Source organism: Gavialis gangeticus, unplaced genomic scaffold, assembly GCF_001723915.1.
Source record: "Gavialis gangeticus isolate Ggan-Ray unplaced genomic scaffold, GavGan_comp1, whole genome shotgun sequence".
In the NCBI taxonomy this organism is placed as follows: domain Eukaryota; kingdom Metazoa; phylum Chordata; order Crocodylia; family Gavialidae; genus Gavialis; species Gavialis gangeticus.
Window position 1 is genome coordinate 26,266,547 of NW_017729032.1, and position 18,597 is coordinate 26,285,143.

The 18,597-nt window shown below is 39.3% G+C and overlaps 1 protein-coding gene across 1 annotated transcript in view; it reads left to right on the forward strand.

Annotated features, from left to right (window-relative positions):
• Nucleotides 1-18,597, forward strand: part of CNTN5 (contactin 5) — a 1,308,168-nt gene that overhangs the window by 981,052 nt on the left and 308,519 nt on the right. Inside the window, exons 11-13 of the mRNA XM_019525021.1 lie at nt 4,357-4,493; nt 6,558-6,687; nt 9,157-9,307. Coding sequence (XP_019380566.1) covers nt 4,357-4,493; nt 6,558-6,687; nt 9,157-9,307 — 418 coding nt within the window. The remainder of the gene's footprint in view (nt 1-4,356; nt 4,494-6,557; nt 6,688-9,156; nt 9,308-18,597) is intronic.

The window sequence follows — 18,597 nt, forward strand, 5'->3', positions numbered from 1 at the left end:
CTGACTTAAGAATTCCTGGTCTAGCTCTTCCCCTTGGTTAGATTATAGAGTCAGAAATAACCCAATGGATCATCGTGTCCGACCCCCTCCCCCTGGCAGAAGAGAGGACCCCAGCCAGGTGAATGTCAAGCCTCCTCTTGAAGACCTCCAAGTTAGGTGATAGGACCACCTCTCGTGGAAGCTCATTCCAGACTCTGGCCACCTTTATTGTAAAAGATTTCTTCCTAATGTCTAACCTAAATCTACTCTCCACTAGTTTGCACCCATTGTTCCAAGTCACTCCCTGGGGCGCTCTGGTAAACAGCGCATCCCCAGTTCCCTGTTGTCCTCCCCTGATAAATTTATAGGTGGCTACAAGTTAACCCCTCAGCTGTCTTTTATATAGGCTGAAGAGATCCAGATCTCTCAACCTCTCCTGGTAGGGTCTTTCATGGAGACCACTAATCATGCAAGTGGTCCTCCTCTGAACCCTCTCCAGATCCTCCGTGTTCCTCTTGAAGTGCAGTGCCCAACTGTGGCCTGACCAATGCCACATAGAGGGGGGAGCATCACTTCCCTCAATCTGTTGGTCATGCATCTGTTAATACACGACAAGGTGCGACTGGCTTTCTTGATGGCCTCATTACACTGCCGGCTCATGTTCATCTTGGACTTAACTATGACTCCAAGATCTCTCTCAGCCTCTGAGCTGCTGAGGAGGACATCCCCCACTCTGTAGGTGTGCTGGGGATTCCTCCCTCCCAGGTGGAGTACCTTATATTTATCTTTGTTGAATTGCATCCTATTACTTTCCGCCCATTGATCTAACCTGTCCAGGTCAGCCTGTAACTGCTCCCTGCCCTCTGGTATATTCACTTTGCCCCATAATTTGGTATCATCTGCAAACTTGGAGAGGGTGCTCACCACACCCTCATCCAAATTGCTGATGAAGATATTAAATAATACCAGCCCAAGGACTAAACCCTGCGGTCCTATGCTACTCCCCACTGTCCACCTCCTTCCAAGCCAAGAATGACCTGTGAACCATCACTCTCTGGGTTCGCTCCCTAACCCAGTTGGCCACCCACCTGACTGTGTAGGCATCCACTCCACAGCCCGTTAGCTTCCATATAAGAATGGGATGCGAAACTGTGTCGAAGGCCTTCCTAAAATCCAGGTAAATGACATCGGCTTGTGTCAAGGCAGTGTACGACCTGGTCATAAAAGGCTATAAGATTTGTCAGGCAGGATCTATCTGTGATGAATCCATGCTCACTTCCTTTCAGCATCGTTTCCCCTCTTGGGCTTTCATAAATATGCTCTTTGATGATTTTTTCTAGTATTTTCCCAGGGACAGAGGTAAGACTGACTGGCCTGAGGTTACCCGGCTCCTCCCTTCTCCCCTTCTTAAAAATGGGGACCACGTTGGCCTTTTTCCAGTCCTCAGGGACCTGTCCAGAGCACCATGAGAGTTCAAACAGCCATGCCAGTGGCTCAGCAATGACACTGACCTATTCCTTCAGGATCCGTGGATGGAGGTCATCGGGGCCGGCTGACTTATACCCATCCAGCCCTTCCAAGTGCTCTTTAACTAAGTCAACACTAACCTTTGGTGGTCTGGTGCCTTTTGGACATCTTTTTGTACTTAAGGTGGGGGGATTGTCTTGGTCAGTATAAGGAATATTGTAGCGAAGAACTCATTGAAGAACTCTGCCTTTTTGTCTGAGTCAACCACCAACTGACCTGATTGTCCTGCAGAGGTCCTATGCTACTCCGCACCTTCGTTTTGCTCACAGAGTAGCATAGGACTGTTTCACTATCTGTTGAAAAAGTCACTTCAGTTTTCTGTTTTTCAGTCTACATGTGCATTCATGCACTAGTTTAAATCTAATACCCCCACACTTCTAAAGGGCGGCAGGAGCAGTTGGATGAGCTTTAGCTCAAATGTCCCCACTGCCATTTTGAAGTGTCGGATTCTAAATGCACATGACGCTGCAGGCACTTTAAATATAGCTGTTGCAGCTGCTCTAATTAAAACAACCCCCTCCAACCCCAGAGCACATGTATAGATGCCCTCCATTGTGAGGTACTAGGAAAATGCACATTAGCTTATTTTAACGTACATTAACTAAAGAACACGGTTTTTAAATGATGCTTAATGTGCATTAGCCTATTTATTGTGCATTAGTTAAATAGCATTTTTAAGGGAAGCTTTATTGTGCATTAAAATAGGCTAATGCACATTAAAGTGCATGTGTACAGATCACTGAATCTGTGGCATAGTTTCCCTAAAGGGTATTTAATAAGAAAACAGTAGCTTCATACTTCTTTTACTCATATCTCGGCTACAATCATGCTCATTGCCAGATGCCACCTTGCTCTATCCTTATATAGTTTGTTGTACTTCTTGCTTATACTTAAGATGTGTTTTTCTTGGGTTTTTTTTATAATTAATTAGATACAACTATAATATAGGAAAAATACTGGAGTTATATCTACTTTGCCCCTGATTTATAGTAATGTAAGTAAGATTAGGATCTATTCCCAGTGTGTTTAAAAAACAAACTCAACCAGAAGCTAGAATTCTACAGGGTAAACACAATTTAAACGAAAATTGTGACATTCATTATGGGGACAGGAATCTTGCTCACCAGCAGCAAGGAAGGTCAAAGGTGATTATACATGACTAAGGAGGACCAACTGACAGAGGTGGAAGGCAAAAAAGAAATGGGTGCAAATTATTTTCTATTTACTTTATAGATTTCTTCCATCAGTTTTATTTAACTTAATTCATACTATATTCTCACCTAGGCCACTTTTCTCTTGTTCATGCTTGTACTTTTCTTTAAAGTGGAAAAAACCCTCAGATTTGTTCATGCAAATAGCTGGAAAATTCTGAGTTCAGAGGCCATTTAGAGATGATGCATTTGCATATTTACAGGACAGTCATTTAGAATAGCGATAGTTATTAGCAACCAATCAGACCACCGGGATTTTCATGTTTGAGGTTGTAAAGGAATAAGTGTACAATGATTATTCAGTTTTGATTCCCACAGCCTGTGGGCAGGAAATTGCAAAGCTATGTACTAATTATAACATCCCTAAAAATAATCTGATGGGACAATGGAGTAACACACTTATATTCAGTGTTTTGCAAAATAATACACATTTAGGATTGATATAGACTTCATTAACTTCCCTTGAAACCAATGCACTAGAATTTTTATACTCACTACAGTCACCCATCATGTTCCCTCGTATCTTTTCAGCTCTGTGATGGGAGACTTATCAAATACCAGACAGATTTATTTTTAAATTCAGTCTAATGTAGGTTCTCTTTATTTAAGTAGTTTATTGATTCACTGTTGTCCAGAATAGATTCTTCACTGTGCTAACTCTGGGTTACTATGCAGCTCAACCAGAAATATAGTTCCTCCTTCCTGAGTTTATTGCAAAAGTGAATTAAAAGTTTTAGTCTTACTATTTTAGGCTATTATATACATTCTGTGGCTGCTTCCTTGCCACAGAACTTCATCCTCCATTCTGATCTGTGATCTGTTCATTAAGTCTCACTGAATCAGTGAGCTCTTTTTGGGCTAGGTTTCTAGACATAGAGATCTGATTACGTGATCAGAGGCCTGTGTTTCCATTCATTCTACTTATTGTTAATGGTCTCCAAGATGAAATTCAAGGTACTAATTTTTTCACATGATCCCTCAATCATTTAGGTCTATTCCTCCTTAAAACTATCTCGTTCTTTCTGACTATGTGATTTATGCTCCTGGAGAATTCTGCTGTATCCCAAGGGTAATGCATCATTCTTAGGAGCAAGCCCATTCACTCCTTGCACAAATAAGATTGCATACACATGTGGCCACTTTTTAAAAGAACAGGAACAGATAGTTCACTCACTTCCCTGCCTTTCCAGCTGAGTAAATCCTAGTTTCCTACTGAACTGGTAAAGCTACATACATCAGATAGACTAGGCTGGTTTGGTTTCCATACTAATATTTTAAAGGTCTTAGCTTAAGTTAAAGTGAATATGATGGCAACCAAACAAATATTTGGAATGCTACTTTAATGTCTTAACTGTAGTGTAGTTATTTTTTGTCTACAGTATTTTATTACATGAGCAAGGCTTTTTGCTTCTAAGCATGGCATTGCGCAGTTCATAATCTTATAGCATCCTTTGGTCAAAAATTTAGTTTTGTCACTTTTCCTGAAACTCAGTATTATATACACACACACACACACACACACAATTTAATACAATCACTAAAAAGAAACTGGTCTTAAAATCTGAATGTTTGTAATACCAACTAAAGAATTGTAAACTGTGTCCATGCTCCCATATCACATCATAGTACTCTTTTACAGCCTATCCACATTGGATGGAGAAGCTTAATGATACTCAGTTAGACAGTGGAGATCAGCTTCGATGGGAATGCAAAGCCACTGGAAAGCCAAGGCCAACCTATCGTTGGCTGAAGAATGGACTCCCTATTTGGACACAGGTACAGTACTCAGTAAAGCACCTCTCAATTGTAGTTTCTTCTTTAATTCAGGTAAGGTGAACTGAAAAAAGCGGTGAAGGGACAGTGCTTCAAAAAAGTGCCTTCATTATTTTCCTGCTAATTTCAAATATCCAGGAACTCTAGCACCAGTTTTCCTATGAGTCCATCTCCTGTCCTATGTCAACCTACATGCCATCTAACAGGACTAATGATAAACCTCAAAGAACAGGAGGTGGAGCCTTCACAGCTGAGTCTGAAGCACCTTATCCCTATTTACTAAACTAATGATATGTAGCTGAACAAAGCAACAACTGTGGTTTATTTCTGTTTTAGACTGTGATTTTCTTTTTCAGTGGTTTGTTATATCTAGATGTTTCTGTGTAGAGGCACGTTATGAGCAACCACTGTGTAACTGAGCAAAAAACAGGAAGGAATTATTGGTAAAGAGTTCCTTAAACTCAGAGTCCTATGATATATATCACCTACTGCATAGGTATTAAATATTACATGGTGTGGTCTACTTATAGTTCTCAAGTCCCTCAGTGCTAACACACACTTCTACAAAGTATACAAGGGCTATTTCTTAGTAGCCATTTTAGTTTTGCATCTTCAGATATCAAAATAACTCTCCTGTGATTAACAAAGCTGGCCAACGACATTAACTTGTTTCATTTGGGAATTCCAAGTTCAAAGTGTTCTGCTCTGACACATTTAAAGTAATTTCTTGTTTATAGTGTTTCTCATTGTAAATGTTTGCTAATGTCATGGTCTAGATTTTATTTCGTTTTAATTTCTCTTGCTGAGTCATCTTCCCAGTTAATCCCTTTTATTTATTTATTTTTAACCAACACATTTCTATTCCTCTAAGGTCTCCAAACACTAGGAGTAATAGAAAAATGTTTTGTAGATTTGCTTCATATGTTGCCAGATTAAAAATAAAATTGTTCAATTTGGCAATAAATGTCTCCATTTATTAATGGATTCACAGCAGAGTTTATGAATATAAAAGATGGCATGCCTTTCTTTTCAGTGCATGCCTCAACCTGTGAAAATCAAGCAATTATGCAAACAATACGAAAGTAAACATATAAGTCAGTTTGTTTTTGAAGCCCTAAGGCGTTGAAAATATGGCTTCACTTTTCCATTTCTGTTTTTGCAGAAGTAGTGGTGGGTATTCGGTCCTGCTTAAGATTTTCCAAAGAGCCACTTGTTATCAGCATATGAACTTTGCAAATTCAATTTAATATCAAATGAAAATGCAAAAAATGGAAGGGAATTTCTTTTTCTCATTCTTATATGTTTTCAGATGCTGTTTTTATTAATACACTTTTAACTAAATACTAATAGTTTGTAGTAACAATCCTGAAGAATGTACTGCACCAGCTCCAGTGATTCATTATACAACCACATGGAGTGCATGTTTCCCTACACAGCTGTCAGCAGCAATTCACTTCTGACCTGCAGCAATTATTTTCTATTAATAGGCCTTTTGAGATGATAAGTTGCCATTATTGACACAGACAACTTGATCCTTCCACCCTTTACCACATGAGTAGCTCTGAATGAAAATAGTGCCATTGATGCCAATGAGATTATGTATGAGAACTAATAATGTTAGGCTGTATGTGTTTTGGTATGTAAACAAAAGATTCATTTTGAATTAGATTTAGCCCACCCCAAAATACTTCAGCCTTCACTTGAACCTTAGTTCCTTGCCTGGAACACTCACACGCTATTTCAAGTTTGCAGAGTCATCTTTGCTGAACGATTTATAAAGGGCAAATAAGTGCAGTTAAATATAAGCGAATAAAGCCATGCTGGAGGATGTAGTATTTACAATCAGAGAAAGTAATCCAGAGGAAAATCTGTATTTTATGATATTTTTCAGACTCCAAAATATTTTGCATTTGACATGGATAGTAAACCCCCCAAAAATCACTCTCATAAGTCACTAAATTATACTTTAACCACATTTATATTTTATTTCTTCGTGTAAAGCTAACAACCCAGAAAATCCACCTCATTTGTTTTCTTTTGTAGAATTATTTTTTTATTCCATTACAGAGCAGGGTTGAGATGGTTAATGGTGTACTGATGATCCACAGTGTGAATCTCTCAGATGCTGGAATGTACCAATGTTTAGCAGAAAATAAATATGGAACCATTTATGCCAGTGCTGAGTTGAAGATTTTAGGTGAGTAATGTCTGAACAGAATAGAATTGTTCTCTATTTTCTCTTTGATAATTACATGGCTCTATGATCTGTCATGAGAAAGAAAGAGCTCCCATCTCTCCAACCTTAGCAGAAGTGGATAACACATATATAATTAAATTTGGCTGAGTTTTTCTTTTTCCTTTCTTTTATTTATGTGTAAGTAGCTCCTTGGTTACCTAGGAGTTCGAGGGTACTTTTGCTAACACGGTGTTTTCTTTTTGAAGCTACTCATTTAGTTATGCTTTGTGAATTTTTCTTACTCAAGGCCAAATCCTGTATCTGGGACAATATCTATGAGGGAAATGATAATGGTCTGTTCAAAAGCACAGAAAGATCCTCTTTTCTTTCCAAAAAAAACAGTCCTAAGAACAAAAACCTCTTACTATGAAGAACATGAGAAAATTTCAAGACAATAAAAAGAAATCTCACATTTCATGGATTACACTATTAAAATCTGTTTTTCTGCACCATTGTATCCCATTCTTTTTTACAAATGTCTTTAATGATGTGATTAGTTTGCAACATATTAGCAGTCCCTTTAAAGTCACCTTATGAAGGCACAACCATTAGTACTTTCCTATTTTAAGTTATAATGCCCAAATTAGAGTTTATTAGAAAATATTTATGGGCGATATACATATTTACAAGATACAAAATAAAACAAACCGTCAAGATAATAGGCCCTTGACACTTTTATCAGTACTACACTTCTAGCATTGAACAGAAACATGGTGATATCACAGAATCAGACAGTTAGGGTTGGAAGGGACCTCAGGAGGTAATCTAGTCCAACCCCCTGCTCAAGGCAGGGCCATCCCTAATTATACCATTCCAGCCAAGGTTTTGTCTAACTGAGTCTTAGAAACCTCTAAGGATGGAGATTCTACCGTCCCCCTGCGTAACCTTTTCCAGTCCTTTACTATCTTCCTAATGAGGAAGTTTTCCCTAATATCAAATCTAAACTTCCCTTGCTGCAACTTGAGACCATTGCTCCTTGTGCTGTTGTCTGCGACCACTGAGAACAGTCTTGCTCCATCCTCTTTGTAACTACCCTTCATGTGGTTGAAGGCTGTTATTAAATCCCCCCACAGGGCTATTAGGGATGAAAGAATATTAAGGTTTTGGTTGAAATATGTAGCCAAAGTTCACTTGGTTCCTAATCCTTCCCAAAAAAAGCCCTAAATGGATGTAGGATTCACTTGTAAGGTTCGTACAATAAGAGGTCACTGGTTATACAAACATTGTAAATTTCAAAATATGGGTTAGGCAAGGGTTTCTTAGGGTGATAGCTGTTAGGGAGCCCTTGCCTCTTGCGTAATTTCTGGACCATCACAGCTACAACATCCCTCTTGCACTACCAAAATATTGGTTAGAAACTTAAAGTACCATATTTACCTGAATCCAAGATGACTCTAAATTTAAGGTGACTGCTCCATAAATAGATTTTATATATAGAAATTGTATAAATTTGTCATTGTTTACATATATACAATCTAATTATTGCAGGGCCCTAGTTCAAGGCTGGAGTTGGAGCTGTAGTAACCACTGCTCCCTACCACCTTATATTTGAATCCAGGATGATGGCCGTTTTCCCTAGGTTAAATGGGGGAGGGGGGAGAAACATGTTTTGGGTAAATCCAGTATTGTTCCCGCAAACCCTTAGCTCTATGATAAGTTTCACTGAAGTCATTGGAATCATGCATGTGGGTAAGTTGTTTTAGGTTTGGTGATCCAAAAAAATAAGCTGATTCAGGGTATTTATAATAGTTTTTATTCATGATGGCTCATGAATATTCTCTCAGGCTTTTCCAACCATTCTCCTTCCATGACCCTGCTTAGTATCAAACCATATGAAGTACATGATAGAAAAATAACTTTAAAAGAGTCAGTCAGACTTTCTGAGTCTCAGAAAAAGATTTGATTTTGGTTCAGTTTGGTTAAGATGGCATAAACAATTGACTTGATTTTTTTCCAGTCTAAACTGTAGACACTTTGCAAATGAATGAAGTCTTAAACACTTTAATCCTTCTTATTAAATTCTCAATTTTAAATACCTGGCTTGTGGGATACTATAAGCAAACAAATAGGCAAGTCAAGCATTAACAGATATGAGGGACTGGAATTTAAGAAAGCCTGAGAGTTTGGGCCATTGTCTCTAAAAACAGTTAATTTCATTGTAGATTTTCTCAAGCACCATAGGATATCACAAGTAATATAACTTTACAGTGTTGATAAGAGTGATTTCTTACTATTTGATATATTGATTAAATTGTAGTTTATTCTATCTAGATTTGGATGATGTTTTAATGGTGCTCCTGTACAAATGTCATATGCTCTTTAATACAGTAATTTCCAAACCAAAATAAATGAAAATGGATGATGAACTCTCTTATTGATCTAGAAGGATTTGACTGTTTTCTGTAGAACTAAAACTTTTCTTTTTAACAGCTTCAGCTCCCACTTTTCCACTACATCAAATGAAGAAAACAATAATTGTTACCAAGGGCCAAGAAGTTGTCATTGAGTGCAAACCACAAGCCTCTCCAAAACCAACTATCACCTGGAAGAAAGGAGACAAAGCAGTAAGGGAGAATAAGAGGTCAGAAGCATGTTCAGTAAACTATTACTGCATTTACATTTCAATACAGTGGTTTCATATAGAAAGTACAACAGGTGATAGGTGAGCATATGCATCTGTATGTAGTAGACGTATTAGATGAGCTGATTAACTTAACAGTAGCAGTGTTCTAAGACATGCTGAGATCAAAACTCTGGTAGTTTAAAAAATGAAAATAAGGTGGGTTTTTTTGTTTTTGAGTTGTTTTTCTATCCCCTGCTTTAATTATAGAGCTGCTGCATTTATGATGTGGAGGTGTTACACATCTTGTGGCTCAGAAGATGCAACGTTTGTAGGCTGAACTTACCGTAGTGGTGACATAAGACCATCACATTTATTTATTTAATATACTTCTAATAGAAGATCTAAGTGAAGGTTATCAGCTTGTTAGCAATGGAAGACTGCCTAAGGGCGCCTTGGAAAGCATTGCACAGAATAGCAATACAGTCACATTACAAGATTCAAGTGTGCAGTACATCACGTCTGTCCATAGTGGCACATCCGCTTAGCAGACTGTGTTTGGTTAAGTAAATTCTGTCTGGCTTTGTACTTTAAATGTAGTTTAAGCAGCTTCAGGTCAAATGGCAACTGTAATTGCATTACACAAGATAGTTCTTCTGTGCATTAGAGCAGTTTTGCCAGCCTTGACATGGAATTTAAGAATACACAATAATCTTCTTTCTGGTAAAAATTTATGAATGGACCATTTAAATTGACTTGTATGGTATTAGACTGACAGATAAAAGCAAGAACTTTTTTGTACTTTTATATAATACTGATGAATGCTCTACAATTTATCTGTCCTAGTTAACTATTATCGCCATTTTGCTTAAGTGAATGTTGCTTTATCTTATCTTTGTGACAACATAATCTCATGCTGTTTGTTTTGTTCTGAAAAAGAAAAGGGGGAACATTTTGTAGGATGTGGGTTCCTTTGGGAGGGATAAAGCAATATTATTAATTAATTGATATAACTTCAGAATAGTAGATTTTGAAAATATGAGTTCATAGATATAGGCATGTTGTAATGGAGGATCAACACCAGTGAGAGTGTCGATTGTAGAAGATACTACTGGTACTGGTCTCTCAATGCTATTCGTTGTTGAACTGCTACTGCAATCAACTCAAGAGATTTTTGTTTGGCCTGGAATTTTGTTTTACTAGGTTATAGTGTTTGTTCAGACCATGTTAATTTAAGTGTGTGTGAGTGTGTGTGTGTGTGCGTGCGTGTGCTGACAACTGGGGTGCTCTATTGACAAATACAATCCAGAGCTAGCAGGAATGCCTTTTATTAAAGTCGGTGTCAGTATCTTGTTAATAATAGTACAGTAGCAAGATGTTTTGAAAATGCAGTATGTAGCTTTTTAGGATGTATCAAGACATACTTAGTGATTTGAGAGCTCTGAAAGCATTGGGGACCTCTTCCCTTCACCCTTACAATATAGTTGTGAGGCATACTTTCCATTATATAACTGTAGCCAGATTCTGCCCTCTGACTTCAGTAGAATTACCTGATTTATACTGCTGCAACTGAGAGAAAAACCAGGCCAATTACTACTGTTAGTGTAATGGAACCAGTTAGAGAAAAATGTGTTAATAAGTCAGAGGAAATGTGAGGGGGAGGAGAGGGAAGAAGCAAGTAACAGAATCAATCTGTAAATTTTAATAGCATCACAAAAATAAAGATTGTAACCACTGGCCTACCTAATGTAGGCCTGCATATTATTCATGACTGAATTGAGGGAATTTATGTCTACTCTAAATACCAGTCATTAAATACGGATGCTTATCTGACGTTTTCTCTAACTTAGGCCAGGTACAGACATTACATATAAACCAGTGCAAGTCTCTGGAAATCAATCAAAACCTGTAACCATACACAAGGTCAACACACATAGACTGGCCTAAAATGGGTGGAACCCAGTCTAAGATAGACCTGGTTTGATGTGTATTCAAATCTAATTGATTTAGGTTAAGCCAGTGAATTGAACTTCCTTACCAGATCCCCTATAATTTCAAGTTAAATCACGGTCCTCTGGCATGCAACCCTGTTACGTGGCCCCCTGCAACCCGCCCCTCACGGGGAGGCGTGCTAGAACTCAACCTGTACTGCTATGGCCAAACACCCAGCCAACCCAGTCCCCGAGCTCTCCCAGAGCCAAGCTAGCACAGACCCTCTCCTCAGCCCTGCCTCCAGCCATCTGTCGGTCACAGAGAGGCAGTGGGGGAGGAGGGGAGACTTCTGTGTCCCCTGCACAAGCCCTGGTACCTGGGGACATCTGCACCTCATCACAAAGCACCCCACGATGTACACACACACCTGACATTGAGCCCACACTCAGCACAGTCCCACAGAGCCTGACCCTGGCTCCTGCACACCCAGCCAGGGACCCCTATGCCCCTGTACTTGGGCACAACCCCACGGAGCCTGACTCTGTCTCCCAGTCAGTGGCCATAGCCAGGCACCCTTCCACCCAGAGCCCAATATGGACCCCTCTCTGAGCAGAAGCCAGTGTGGTGACTCGCCTCTGGTGGGCAGGGGGACAGACCCATCAGGACCAGGCCTGGATACAGGCAACCCTCCACAGCTCAGCCACTGCCAGCAGGTACCTGGGCCATAGGCACCTGGGGTACTGCAAGACTTGTGGTTCACAGCTACAGTGCCCCCAACCTGCAGGCCTCATCCAGTGCAGGAAGCCTGTGTGCCCCTCTCGCCAAAGGGAAAATGTGTATACTGTTTGCTACCAATCTAACCTAGGCTGCATACAGAAAACCACATCATTTCTGCCTCAGGCTTTTTGAACATCTGTACTTAGCCTTAATCTAGCTCTGGTGGAAAAAATCTAACTAGGACAAGACATTGAGTTTTTTTATTTGGTGTCTGTTGGTTCTGGGTGGGAATAGTCTTTTTCTTATTTATACTTCTTGGTTCTGATGGTGCCTGGAAGGGGACGTGAAGTGACATGAAGATAAAAGGAGCTGATTGAATGTTTTCTAGCTTTAGAAAGATTTGGTTTCTGTTCAATTTAACTCTCAGTCAATTTTTACACAAAATCCATTTAGTTATTCCTGTCCATTTTGTTTACAACTAGAAGCAAAATCAGTTTCAAAGGAACTCACCTCTGACTTTGTACACAGTATTCCTAAAACAATATAGGTAGTTTGTTCGAAGAAGAGAAAAGAAGGACATCACATGAATGACTGATATGTTGGAAAAGAAGTACTTTTACGGGCACAAGGACAATCTTTCCTGTGCTTTGTGCAACTTTTCTGGAAACTTATACAAGAGAAATTCCTACCATATACTTTTTTTAAAAGGGGGAAGAATTCCCTCATTTTGCTGATTGCTCTCAACTGTTCATCAACTACTGCTAAACATCTCAGTGAAATCTCATGATTAAGTCCTGTTCATAGAACAGTAAATGACTAGGGATTGATAAATGTATCTCAAAGAAATCACTAAGTAAACAGCAACTGACCAGCCTCACAGTTTTCTTTGAGAAAATTAGTATTGATTTGACATCTTGCCACATTATTTCTGCTGACATCTGCTAACCACTTCCAGGCTACTTTGCTTCATTTTGGATTCCTCCATACTATCAGATACTCAAAAAACGATAAGCACATCCCCACATGCAGGGGCATATGTTTTCCATGCCAAAATAGCATGAGCTCAAATTTGTGCCCCTGCTTTTTGCCTCTGCATGTGGGGTTTGGTGTGGGACAAACTGTCCCAGGTGGGGTGGGGGAGGATGGGCAGCATCTATGCTGGCCCCATCAGCCTTACCTGGGGTTTCAGGGGGCTCCCAGGGCAGCAGCAGCGCTGATCTGGCCACTCAAGAGTCTGTCCAGTAATCCAAAGCATTGTTCTGGCTGGCCAGGCTCCATTTTTGGCAGCACACACTGCTGCCACATGTGTCTCACAACTTTTTAAAAATGGTTTTTTGTTGTTGTTGTTGTTGTTGTTGTTTTTACACCAGGATGCCCCAGTATCAGATTTTGGCACCATATTGCAAATTAGCCCAGTGAACAGGTGCACGTGTGCCATATATGGTTTGTGGTGCCTGAAAGAGCTTTGAGGTACCACGAACCACAAATGTGCACTCATCTGGAGGCATCCTGTGGTGTCAAAATTACTCATTTTCATCTGCAATTGGCCAAAAATTTGCATTCATTCCTATTCATCTCATATCTCACCAGGGTAATCTCTGCACCTGAAGCTTAAACTGAAGTTTGGTCTTTAGATTTGAGACAAATGTTGGCTAGAACTTAGGTTCTAAGGTTTGAAACCAAGGCATTGATTCTTATGACCTCTTCTTGCAAGATGTGGGATCATAAATTGTGATATCTTGCAAAACCTTATTCTGAGATTTCTGACACATTTTAATATGATACAGAACATGGGTCTTTTCTCATTTGTAAGGTAAGTCACACTCAAAACTTTTTTCTAACCTGAAGGTATAATTCATGGAGACATATAGATTGCTACGACTGGTGATCCAGTTTGGTGCCTATTTCTAGTTAAAAGTAGATTGGTTCTAGTTTGTAAAGCTGCAGAAAAGAGTAAAACAGATGTTTTGTCAAACTTTTCAAGCATCCAGTACAGCTTGAAATACACAGTATAATGGCCTTGAATCTGCTGTCAGTTATATCAGAATAAATCATGAGTAACTCCATTAAAGTCAGAGATTAGATTTTGGCCAAATGTTATTTATAAATGCTTTAAAAAACCTTTTGTGCAACCTTCTGTAAACCAAAGGTGTTTTCTAATGATTTATGACTTCACAAATTTTAGTAAGTCATTTCTCTATGTACTGTAATCTCTGTTTCATCACTTTTTTAAGGTCACCTACCTTTCTCCTCTAGATTTATTCTTGCAGTAGTGACTATAGCTGATGTTTAAACTGATATGCTTGGGGAATCATAGGTATTAAAAAGTGTCATATGTCTTTGTTCATCTGTTTTTGTTCTCTCTCTTACATCCAAAATATTCTTCTCATTAAATTCATATTGGATTTTCACTCTAGTTCATTATTTCCTTTACATGGCAATTAATTATAGTTAAAATAATTCAGAAGCACTCTAGCAGTGCAAAAAATGCTATTAAGTCTCTATTATTACTTAATCAGCTCCTTAAGATATAGAAAATGGCAATTTTTTGCCACCAAGCAGATAACTTAGGGAAACAGTGGTTTTATTAGGAAAAATTTGCTCTGTTTGGTTTTGGGTTTCTTTCTTTTACTTTTGAGGATGAATAATTAATAATGGAGACTTCTTCAGCCCTCTTTCTACAGCTGGATTTGTGGGTTTTTTCCATTGACAATCATCACAGTACAAGAAATTTCCAAATAGAAATGGAGGGCACAATATCTAAATGTTACCTCTAGAATAATGCTATGTGGCTTGTGAAAGAAACTAATAACTTCTTTAAAAATAAGGTTCAAAGCACCACAGCATTCACAATGTTTCCGCTAACTCCTACTGTTCTATTTGTTCAAGGGTGTCCTGAAAAAAAATTACTCCGATCTCAAGTGTGGCAGAATACTGCAAGGTTGGGAAGCATGGAATATATTGAGAACATAAAGTTATACCTTCACTACCATTAACAGATTCAACCAAAAAGTAACTTTAGACTCTCATGTGCATCTCACATCTTGTCCCTCTCTCTTGAAATGACAGTGACAGACATAATGCACAGACTGCATGCCTCTCAGATGGCTTGCATTTCCTTTCTGGGTAACATCAGTCACCTCCTGGATCTCTTTCCTGAGGATGCACTGCTTCAGCTACTACTTCAGGGTCATGTTTACATTTCCTTCCTAGGCAGTAGCTACCATCCCATTAAACACAGTCCTAATGCAGTGGCCTTTCTTCACCCATGTCAGATTCAGGCATCTCATCGTCAGATGTAGGTTACCCGCTGTTCTTAGATCCTGGCAGTTCAGCCTTGTTACCTTCTGGTGACATATGACTGGTTGTCATGGTAGGCTGCAAAGCCAGTGGCTCAACAAGTGGTGACACTTCAACTGCTGCTTCTTTACTCTGTTTGACTTTCACTCCTGTATCTTATAATTAGTCATGATGGTGCCAAACAGTTTTAGGCACCACTTACACCTCATGCAACAAAGGTTTTAGGCATGCACTCAAAACTGCAAGCCTCCCTTAATGAAGTCCTTGGTTATCACCTGCCAATACTCTGATCATGTGTCAATACTCTTTTGCCTAGGAGTATCTATTCTCCTTGTCATTGCCTGGCTTAGCTGGTAATTTCTAACATGTTTTTGCAATTCTGGTTTTAATAAATCCAACCTTGACCTGAGATTGTGGCCCATGTAAAGCACTACTAATAAATTAATGGTTCTACAAAATTAATGTGGAGCTATTGCCAGGAATTGGATGGCCATTCCTAGGGGTGCAATAGTGACAGTTTGAGCATATTCTGTACCTGTTGACATCTTGTACATCCTTTAACAAGGTGTCCTATTTTTTAGTTAAGACCAGGCCATCATAAAAAGCTTTGAGCTAGTGTCTTGTAACACTTGATCCATCGCCTGTTGCAACATAGCAGGCGGGGAGGCAATGTTAAACACTAGTCTATTATACTGGTATAAAACTTTTTTGCATCTTTGTAATAACATGCACAGGAAAGGGAGACAGATCTGACAAGGATTCCTGCAGCAGAATGGAGGGTGGAGGCTGGGACTAGCTAGAAAAAGACTAGCATAAGGAGCCAACCGGGAAAAACACTGGGCGCATCTAAACTACACATGTACTTTGGAGTTGCCTAACTAGCTCCTCAGCAAACATCTTAGCATCTACAAATGCAGGCTATTAGGCTGCAGGAATCTAATTAACTGCACCATGGGTTAGTACTTGTAAATATAAATTCTAGCTTGTGGTGGGGCTTTTTACTCTGAAGCAATGCACACGTAGACACTGACGGGGCTGGATGGGGCATGAGGGTGCTTCAATGTGGGATCTGCCGGGGAGCTAGCCCCACACTGGAACACCCTCGTGCCCCAGCCAGCCCCTCTGCAGCATGTTGACAGGGTTGGAGCAGCCCTCAGATGATGATGTACTTTATAAAAATCCATGAAGAAATTCATTATTTTGTACTCATATCAGATTTTGAATTGTATAAAGTAAATAAAAGTAGGGCCAGACATTGAACCATGAGAATACAACAATTGTTTTAATTAAAGAAGCACACTAAATGAGACAGGGATCCTACTGCAAAATAATAAGTGATTGAGTAAAGGCTGTGTCAGACTGTATGTTCACAAAAGGGCCAATTTAAGGTTGGAGAGGCAGTGGTAATCTGAAATTTTGCATCACTTTGTAACATTACTGTTCTTCTAACATTGGATATGTACATATATGTGTGTGAGAAAGGTGGGGGAAAGAGGGAAAAGGAGAGAAAGATGTGGTATAATAAAATTACTACATAGTTGTATAGGATTGCAACATCCTTTAGCAAGATTCAAGGAGATTGTAACTATTTTGTTGACTACATATCAACTGTTCTTAATAACAGTTTCAAAAGCAGAGATCCTATACACCCTGATTTTAGTCTGCTTTTTGTTATCCAATTACTTGAAGCACACTTTGCACTTAAATCTAAAAATAGGCTTATTCAAAAAGTCAGAAATGGACAGGCTTTTATGTTCATTTGGAGTTTCTGCTTCATTCATTTTTAGTGTTGACAGGTTCTTATTACAGCCTTGCTCTTCATCTACTGTATTTAAGGATCTGTCAATGTTTCCATTTCCATTATAAGTGCTTATTTTAAAAGGTTTATAACTCAATTTTGGAAAGGAAAGGAAAGGAAAGATCTGATTTCCTAGGAAACAGATGTTGCCTTTGTGCCACCATAAAAATAGTTGGTTTGGATTTGTCTACTATTTTGTGGAAGATATCTGTTTGCTTTAAGGTGGGAAAGCACAGATGCTGTCCAACCACCTGGGGCAGGCCCTCTCAGGGCTTTCAGGGCCCAAACCTACATGCCTTGGAAATTTCAATTCAGATTCCCATTTGAATAACAAAATCCCCATTCCTGAACCATGCAGGATTGGGCCCTTGAAGACCCAGGACTGCCTGCCTAGCTTTCTCCATTTTCAGAGGCATACCTTGGAAATTCCACAGCAGGGGATTTCCTGATTGTGTATTATGCTACCTAGTGCCCCTACTCATAGTTTCTTTGCAAACAGAGAAAGCTTTGGTTTTCCCAATTGCACAGGTACCCCCAAGAATTCCCCAGGTGTTCCTCTGCTATTGGGAAAACCTGGGGTTCCCTGTTTGCAGATCCACACCCTGAGTGTCATCCAGCAGGATCAGGCCCCAGCCAAGCCCAGGAGTGGCAGTGGCTCAACCCTGCAGGACATCAAGGGGACATATGTTTCACCCAGTAAAGCACATAAGCTATGTCAATGCATCCCAGGACGGCTGAAGTGCTTAATTTGGCAATGTCTGTTTATAACCCCAGTAATTCAATTTAAACAAAGTTTTTGCCATTTTATGTGATACATTATATTTAAAAAATCTGTATACTATACATATAAACATACAGGTATATACATATATGCACACATATTTATTACAGATAGATTGTGTGTGTGTGTGTGTGTGTGTGTGTGTGTGTGTGTGTGTGTGTGTGTACGCACACCCACACTGACAGCTTCCTCACTGTTATAGGTGCAACTGATTTATGCTACAAGCAGGTTTGACCCCCTGTGTCTTTGGCATGCCATGCTAATTTATACTGAAAATGGCCAGGTTTTTTGTAAATGTATCTTAAAATTTGGAGAAAATTCAGCAAGCTGTTTTGGCTTTGGAAGTCAATGAGTAATTACCATGCACTGTAGTTTTGATTCTGATATACCCAAATATGTACTTTTATAAATGTATTTGACGATAACGCACTTGTCCATCTTTTTTAAAATATTACATTCATCCATATGGTAAGTGTCTGCCTTTACATATATACTACAGTGCCTCCATGGTCACTGCTTAACCTTACTTTTCCATCAGGTAAATTTCCCTATTTGTTTCCTGAGTCCAGTTTTTTTTCCCTCAGTTATTGGATGGAAACAAAAACAATGCAACATCTCCCCAGAGAAGATAAACCTGCAGGACTCGATGATTCTAAGCTGCCAATTATCACAAGGCACTTGATCTGTGGTGCTGTATTATACCTCCAGATTCAGCCTCTGCTTCTCAAGCTAATTACCAGTTGAGCTAACAGTTCATAAATTCTGTTTCTAACTATGGTTCAT